This window comes from Cimex lectularius, unplaced genomic scaffold (assembly GCF_000648675.2).
Source record: "Cimex lectularius strain Harlan isolate CLEC.00 unplaced genomic scaffold, Clec_2.1 scaffold403, whole genome shotgun sequence".
Taxonomy (NCBI): Eukaryota; Metazoa; Arthropoda; class Insecta; order Hemiptera; family Cimicidae; genus Cimex; species Cimex lectularius.
This window is the reverse complement of record NW_019394220.1, coordinates 130,080-139,209: the sequence shown is the minus strand read 5'-3', so window position 1 is coordinate 139,209 and position 9,130 is coordinate 130,080. Positions and strand designations below refer to the sequence as shown.

The window sequence follows — 9,130 nt, the reverse complement described above, 5'->3', positions numbered from 1 at the left end:
TGTTTTGATTAATTTTCTACCAAACCATTAAAATTAATTTTTTAAATAAAAACTAATTAATTTTTAATCACAGTTAATTTGGTTTATATTAAAATAAGTATGTTGTAATTAATATAACGACAATAATACATGTAGTTTGAATAAAAATATGAGTGTCCGGTTCTTTTGTCTTCGACTGTACTCGATGCCACCCGACAAAAATCTGGACGGGGGGATCGCAGAGCGTCGGGTAGGTTAGCGTGGCATAGCATGGGGTAGATCTGCACGGGGGTAATGCAACCTTATGGAAAATCGGATTTTGGATTTACGTCCGGTAGCATCGGGTAGCTTCGCATGGGGTAGCATCGGGTAAGTGTGTTCTCGGCTTAAGTATCACATGACCTTTGGGTGGAAATAGGGTTGAGGCTACAATAGATTGAAAGTAGAGTAATGCAACGGAAGGAGAAGGTTATGTGTTGGAACTTTAGGGTGTTCAGTTTGACTCGCCATTTTTTGACCACTGTTCAATTGAATAGCTTCGGTGAGCTATTACCAGGTCGGAGTTAGAAGTTAGGCAGTATCATCAGCGTATGTTAGGATCGGGTGTCGGGATCGGAAGAGATATCAGCAGTATATACGGGCACTTAGTACAGAAGCAGTCCGAGGACGATTCCTGTGAAGATCCGACATAAAACTCAATGAACATTTCAATTCCGATTCTTTCCTTCCAACTCTAAAATGTAGATTTAAGTCTCTTGAACTTAAACACTGGACAGTACCTCAACAAAATTATATAAGGCCTTCTTCACGAACTATGTTGAACCGGAAACTATTAAAAATAATATTTGTTTATCCGGATTATGAAGAAAAAGGTTAATCGTTTTTTCATAGACTGTTCAAGCATGCAGTTATAATTTTTTGAGGAGTATTAACTGTGCATTTAACTATTGATTCATCAGATCCACGTGGTAGAAAATTATTCACCCGACCAATAATCATTCGATTTTCAATATTATAAATTGACAGCCCTGTGAGGGCAATAGTTCAGACACTGTTTCCCCAAGGTTGCCCCTGTGATAAATCGATATTAATTAATTGTTTGATGTAATTGAACAGCTTAATTAAACCGGTTATTCCGCCTGGTTCGCACGGTTTTGATTTTGTTATTTATTGACCAAGAACTTCTAAAAATAATATTTGCAATTTGATCATTGCATATGTTTTATCTTTAAAAAGCCTGTATTATTTAAACACTCCTGACCTTTACTCCATTGCACCCCATATAAGTTTATGGTTAAACCATTATGATTAAAAACATAACGTAGAAAGTGGTCGAAGATGGACTATAATTTTCCTCAAATTTTGCCTGGTAAGAGAGGGAAGTTTTTTACTTTTCTTTTTGAAAAAGTTATTAATATCTTAGCTTGTCTCAACCCCAAGTTAAGGTGAGTAAAGCAATTGAAAACAGTGCCAATAGAGAGAAGATAATAAAATCGTTAATAGAAGAATAACCATCTATCTACTCGGGCATCACCGGTGTCAAAATTGGAAAAAAACAATAAAATCACCCTTATTATCAGGAAATAGAATGGAGAGGGGAAACGAAGAAGCCGATAAATTGGCCAAGGAATATTCTATGAAAATAAATACCTATTGGCCCTGAACACTTTTCCGTCATACCAAATCTATCAAGCAATTGAAAATAAGGCCTCGGTTCAATGGGAATGTACCCCAGGATAGAGGCATGCGAAAAAGTCATGACGGGCCATCACAGAAACTAACGGCAATGCTAAAATTGGTATGTTAAGACTGAAGTAGTAATTGGACTGCTAACTCCTGAGGCATTTTTATAGACTCAGAGTGGTAGAATCAAGCTTGTGCAGATATTGCCAGAAAGAAGACATCGGAACATGTTCACTATCGATGCAAAGTTTGAGTCCTACTCCTGGGAGAAGAAAAGCCCAGGTCTGAAGGATATACATTGGAGTCCTTGAAAAAGCTTTGGATATAGAATTGCACCATAGACCAGGTTGTCATGAGGCCCACTCCTTTTCTGATGTAATCTAATTAGAACTAGCCTACCTCATATCTTCTGCTTTCCAGTGCTTGATTTTTTTGACAAGCTATTATTCCAGTTCCAACTTATTTTATGGGTATGCGAGGGAATAATTCATCTTTCCCCTATACCTACTGCCTCTTCTATCCAGAAGATCGGGGTTGTCGTTCTTCCATAGGTCTATGATCACTTGAAAGGGACTGCCAAATTTCAGTTTTCCTGACAAATTGTCAGGTACTATTATAACCATCTTATTGATTTTAATTCTTTTATGATGGCTTCTGCTTAGATATGGTTTTATTTCTTTGTATCTCAGGAGTCTGTTAGTACTTTTTAAATCCTTTGTACCCCTGTATAATTTGAGTCTTTAAATACTTTCTTCTCTCTGTAGAATTTACAATTTTTTGCTGCGTCCTTAAGCAATGTTTTGAGCCACCATACTAGTGGCCCATAAGTGAACATGATGTAAAACAAATCCTCAATGTGTGGTGATTAGTGACCGTTAATCGATATTTATTTAGAAATCGTGAGATGCGATCTGGTGTGATGTAGGTTTCGGAAAAACATTTTCTTTATCGTGCCAACGTTTCGATCTTTATTGAGATCATCTTCAGGGCCTGATATTTACAAACGATTTTTTTTCATATTCTACATGTATTTGTTAAATGTAAACAATGTTTGTAAATCCCAGGCTCTGAAGATGATCTCAATAAAGATCGAAACGTTGGCACGATAAAGAAAATGTTTTTCTGAAACCTACATCACACCAGACCGTATCTCACGATTTCTAAATAAACACAAATCCTCAATTTTTGTTGATTGATTTCCCTCTTTTATAGTATCTTGTCTGTTTGCTCCTCGTGAGCCTTTGGTCAAGGATTATATTTAGAAACTTAGTTTCTGTGGTGAAATTATTGGCTCCATTTTTACAGTAGGTGCTTTAGGTTATTTAGGCTGCTTTTTCATGTGTATGTTATTAGGTGATCTTTAGGTTGATATTTAAACCTATTTTCTCACACTATGCTGTTTAGGACGTTTTGCCTCAGAGTGTGCACACAATTTTTTTCCCATTATGATTTTTGCAAAACCATAAATTTTTATAGTTTGCTCTTTGATTAGGTTATCAAGTACTAGCACCACCAACCTGCTAGCAACCATAGGAAAGACTTTTTTAATTTTCATAAGAAGAAGGTACTATTAGTTTATTCTGTCGACCGAAGGGGGTTCATGTTTTTTTAACATCCATTTGTCGATAATCGCTGTAGTTGTAATTATATCGTAGGTAGTAAATAATAAATAATTAATGAGAAAAGACACCTTTTGATATTGTATCGGACGGCCTCGTCCGATTCTTTCCGACGTCCTTTCCTTAGATCATAAAGGTGGTTCAATTTTTATTTATATACATTACATTGTATACCAAGTAGGCTACACGGCCTTTTGACATGATAATCTTGTTAATCCCGGAGCCGGGACAATCGCCAGACACCTTGGGGCGCTTTTTCCTTTCTTCTCATTTTTTATTCTTCCTTTTTGTAGTTTTTGTACTTGTTTTTAATTAAACCCACCCCTCAATCAGGTCAAGTAGGAGGATTGTACTAGTTTTCGAAAGGCTGGTAATTAGATGGGATTTAATAGGCAGACCCAGATTTTCCTGTAAGGAACCGGGAGGACAACTAATTAAAACTTGAGCGAAATAAAAACCAATATAAAAATAATACGTATTGTAAGAGTAACAAATTAAGATAATAAGCAACAATTTAAATTTAAATTTAAAGAGAGAGGGAGAGAGAGAGAGAGAGAGAGTGAGAAAGAAGAGAGAAAAAGAGTGAAAGAAAGAGAGAAAGATAGAAAGAGAGAGAGAGAGAGAGAGAAAGAGTGAAAGAGAGAAAGAGAGAGAGGGGGGGAAGAAAGAGATATGGAAAGAGAAAGAGAAAGAGAAAGAGAAAGAGAAAGAGATAGAGAGAGTGAGAGAGAGAGAGAGAGAGAGAGAGAGAGAGAGAGAGAGAGAGAGAGATGAAAACAATTGAAACGCCCGTGCAGTAACGGCAAAAACATGTTAATACCATAATAATTTGATTTCCACCCTGACGTTTTTACTCAGCCACAACTATTAAATTATAACTGGCTTCTGTTTGTGCCACAAACGGAAGTGAAAAGACTAGGGGCTTTTAAGATTAGGAATTATTAAATTACCCCAAATGCCACTTTTCGTTCTTAAGTTTGGGATAAACACGGCGAAGCTAGACTTTAACATTGTAGGATGATAGTGGATGATGGATTCCTTGATATTGATGGGATGGAGAGGATACGAGAGACTTGACCTTTCGAGGGTGTAAGCTCATGTTCATTTACTAAGAAACCTCAATATTACATTAAATAACCCGCAATGTCGCTTTGTTTGAGATTAACGTTTAAACCAACTTGAGAGTATACAATTTTGAGGAATTTTAAGTCATCGGCAAATGTACTGGCAGTGATGATTATATCACCATTTCTTATATCAACACCTATCAATTTTTTGCCAAATCACGCTTAATTTTTGAAACAAAGGGTTATTACAATGACGAAGGAGCTCCATATAACCCGTAAATAACCTTTTCCTGTAATATCTTGACTAGTGACAATCCGTCATCGTTACTTAAACTTAGGAACAATTTGATGTTTTATTGTTACATTTTACCATCGAGTCTCCTTCAAATTATAGATGTATCGTCAGTATTGAATATGATCCTAAAGTAAAAAATATTAATTTTTTGGAATATTAATAATTTTGAAATACAATTTTTTTAATTGTTATATAGGCATATAGAAAAGAAACTCCTTTTTTTTGTATTTCGATTTTGACTGACTCTACTACTTCCTTTCTTACTTTTCATTTCTCTTTCTTCCACTCTACCTTTCTTTCTTTCCCTCCCTATCTGTTTCTTTACCATTTTTTCTTCATATCTCTTCCACTCTCCTTCTTTCCCTCTTTTCCTTTCCTTCTAACCCATTCTTTGTTTTTCGTCCTCTCTGTCTTTTCGTTAAATCAAATTCTAGTACTATAACTAAGACTTTATTAATCCATTCTCTCTCTCTCTCTCTCTCCCTCACTCACTCACTCTCTCTCACTCCCTGTCTGCCAGTCTGTCTCTCTTTCTCTCTCTCGCTCTCTCTTTCTCTCTCTCTCCCTCTCCATCACTCTCTCTCTTTCTCTCTTTTTTAATGACGACTTTTGCTACTATAAATAAAACCTTTTTCTTAATTCTCTCTTATTCTCTCTCTCTCCCTCCCTCTCTCTCCCACNTCTCTCTCTCTCTCTCTCTCTCTCTCTCTCTCTCTCTCTCTCTCTCTCTCATATGTTGGACTATTAACAAACGCATAATGACGGTCTTAGTTTTATTTTACTTTTCACAAACATCTGATTCTGTGAGCTATTGTTTGCTTCTTCGTACGGTAAAGCAGTTAAATTATCTGATCTGTCTTGGAGTGATTAGAATCACAGGAAAAAAACAATCTGTGATTGGGACGAATGATGAAATTTTTCTTGGGAATGTGTTTACTTAGGTGTTTCTCAGGGTTCTGTCTTAGGTCCATTTTTATTTTCCATCTATATCGGGGACATATTTGCTTCTATAAGATAAAGTAAATAATATTGTATCGAAATAAGGTGACTTCCATGTGCTCTCTTCGAAAATAGGGGATGGAATTATGAAGGTCTATATTTATAGTAGCAAACTCGTTATTAAAAAAAGAGAGGAAAATAGATAGATAGATAGATAGATAGATAGATAGAGAGAGAGAGAGTTACATAGATAGATAGATAGAGAGAGAGAGAGAGAGAGTGAGAGAGAAAGAGAGAGAGAGAGTGAGATAGATAGATAGAGAGAGAGTGAGTGTGAGAGAGAGAGAGAGAGAGGGAGGGAGACAAACAGACAGAAAGAAAAAAGGGCGAGAATGAGAAAGAAAAAGACATTTTTCTACTTTCTTGTTATATTAGAAAAAAAAAGCTTGAACCCAATGTCGTAATTTGGAATTACTCCCCAGGTTATTATCTCACTTCCGTTACTTAATTTTTGCCTCCAAATTGAAACATGAAAATTTTATACGAATTTATCGATATATTTGACATGAGAGAGGAAATACTGTCAAGACCATAAGAGCATCTAGGCTCGGCAGAAAGGTGTTTTATATTCAGCAAGCGGGATTTGAACTATTTCGTTCCGTCGTTATCACGGTTTTTTAATCTTTCCGTCAATAAAACTCTAAACAATATGGCAGTGCGAGATTTCTAAGCAAGGTGCCTTCCTTATCTCAAATCTACCAACACCGAACGTCTTTCCGTATAACATTCAGCAAAAAGTGAATAAAGTGATTTCGAAACGAAAACCAGCATTACTCTCTTGAATTTTTATTACTGAGAAGGACCCGGTGTAATAAATTTTTAAAGGGTGTATTTTTAAGATTTACGGCCTAACTGTCTTGAATACTAAAGAAGCTTGGAACAAGCCTCGGACTTATTTTACGCTTTTTTGTTAGTAATTTTTTTTCTGTTTGTTTGTAGCCTGCAACTGCCACCCGATCGGTGCTTCGGGGAAGACCTGCAACCAGACGAGCGGACAGTGTCCATGCAAAGACGGAGTAACCGGCATCACCTGCAACAGGTGTGACAAAGGATATCAGCAAAGCCGGTCTCACATAGCTCCATGCATAAGTGAGTATGGATTTTTGACTTTTTTCAATTGTACAATTTGAATGATGAGTAAAAAAAATTCAAAAATTAAGTTTGGCAATTTATTTTTCAACATGATTTTGTACCACGTTGGTTGTTGTCTCCCTTTCGAATCCCAAAGAATTTGAACTCGAATTTTTTTTTTTTCAGTGGACGTCCATTTGCCGTTGAATAAATAATCGACACCGGGTCTCGTAAAGTCCGTTTGATCCCTTTATAACTTGACAATCGGATCGGCCTGTTTAAACCACCTAATCGCTTCCCAATTGTTCCCGCCAGTTGTTCACATCCAATGATTGTTTTTAATAGTTTTGTGAACTCGTCTTAGCGAAATACCAAAGGAAGGATTGTTTTTTTCGGCAATTGGATTTGTTTCAATGATTTAGCTCTTATTTATTCTTTATTTAAATTAATTAAGGTTTTAAGTTGAGATAAAAAAGTCAATGCCACGATCGGGATTCGAACCCACGATCTCCTGCTAGATACGCCGCTGCTCTACCACTTGAGTTATCGTGACCTCGATCCACTCGGGCACTAACTTCCCATCTCAACCCCACATTTTGAATTTTCCCTCCTTTTTGCCATTTAGCCATTTAGCTCAAGTGGTAGAGTAATGGCGTATCTAGCCGAAGGTCGTGGGTTCGAATACTGCTCGTGCCACTGACTTTTTTATCTCAACTAAAATCCTTAATTAAGTGAGAGATATTAATTGGTCAAGCGGACAACGAAAACTAGTGAATCTATTTAAAATTAAACAGAGATATCTTTTGATGAAACCTGTGCATCTTTGAGGAGGGTTTAATTCACTTTACAATACCTTTTATCTATTCTTACCAGATGAAATTACATGAACTGTTGCGGGATTCGCACCCAGAACCTCTAGCGTGGCAAATAGGAGACGCTTTAATCACTCGGCCATATTATCCTATAGATCGACCTTTTCCGATCTTGAGTCAAATTTTCAAGTTGCAAAAGTACGATTTACGGGGGATTGTTGCTTAAGCACTGCAGCTCCATCATTCTTTTAATTAGTGCAAGGTCGAACTGACATTGCTGCAATTATAATCTGGTTTTTCTTGGTAATTCAGTTTATGTCCCCATTGAGCAGTTTCTTCGCATTGAAAAACGGGTAGTACATCTTCCTCCTCATTGCATAACCTACAAAAGTGCCCATCATCACCCATGTTATGTTGATGTTTTCTTAGATGCCAATGACGCGTAAATAGTCCTATCACTCCTCTTAATCTGGCCTTGTCTAACTGTACACTGATTTTTCCAGTCTTGGTGAGGGTTGTTTCATCATAAGTTTACTTTGTCTAGCACCACTAGCGTTTATCCACATTTTTCAGTTTTAGATCTATTCTGTGAAGGAATATTCTGTGCTTGGTTTTGTTATTCCAAAAATACGTTCAGGGCCAATGTATGTCTTGCAGGTATCTGGGCAGTGTGTCTACTTTTGGATTAACCAAAATTCCTTTGTATTCTGGGTATCCAGGATATATTCAGGTCGTTGTTTTTCCCAGGTTTTGGAGATTTTGGATGCAATCACTGACTAATTTTGATGTGATTGTTTTACATGATAATGCTTTAATAGAGGTTTGGTTATCACATTATGATAAATGTTTTTGTCACTGTAACTAACCACTTTTAAGATTGGCTAAAGTTCAAGCCGGGGGGGGGGCGGTAGCCGAGTGGTTAAGGTGTCAGACTCTCGGCTAGTGGATCCCACGGTCGTGGGTTCGATCCTACCATAGCCTCTGGACTCTTTCTGACTCCTAAGTGGACCGGTGGCCGGAATTGAAAGAAATTGACACTGCACTCATCAATGGAAAGAGTGGGATCAGATCTCAGCGACCCTGAATTTTGGTCCCAACCCCCTTCAAAAAGGAGTTTCTTCGATGGAAGAACACCGGCACACCGGGTTCTCAAATTCACACTTGTGTTGCGAGCCACCAAAAAATGGAGCCAGGGGTAAAGTACAATAAGCTGTCCTACTGCAGTGCTAAGGAGGGAACTGTATTCAGTTCCTGGTATCCATTGGAAAAAAAAGACTCAAGATTGATGGCAATTCAGCGTGAAAGTCCGAAGTGTACTTCCCTAATAAGTTTGATGATATTTTGAGATTGTACGAAAAATGCCTGATGCGGTTCATTAATTTGTTTTGGAGCGATCTTTGCACCATATCGTATCTGATTTCCTCCTGAATTCTTCTTCTCCTTTGTAGTCTGTTGATACGTTATAGGATGTTTGGAAAGAGGATTTTTTTGCCAGTCTAATCTCGTTTAAGATTTTCACATGGCATGTATTTCAGTTTGAAAGAAGAGGTGTACTTCCTTAATGATCTTGATTGCTCATGTTTTTGGTTTGTACAAAAAAGCCTG

The 9,130-nt window shown here is 37.2% G+C and overlaps 1 protein-coding gene across 1 annotated transcript in view; it reads left to right on the top strand.

Annotated features, from left to right (window-relative positions):
* Positions 1-9,130, top strand: part of LOC106663498 (netrin-1) — a 98,523-nt gene that overhangs the window by 54,491 nt on the left and 34,902 nt on the right. Inside the window, exon 2 of the mRNA XM_024230290.1 lies at positions 6,582-6,731. Coding sequence (XP_024086058.1) covers positions 6,582-6,731 — 150 coding nt within the window. The remainder of the gene's footprint in view (positions 1-6,581; positions 6,732-9,130) is intronic.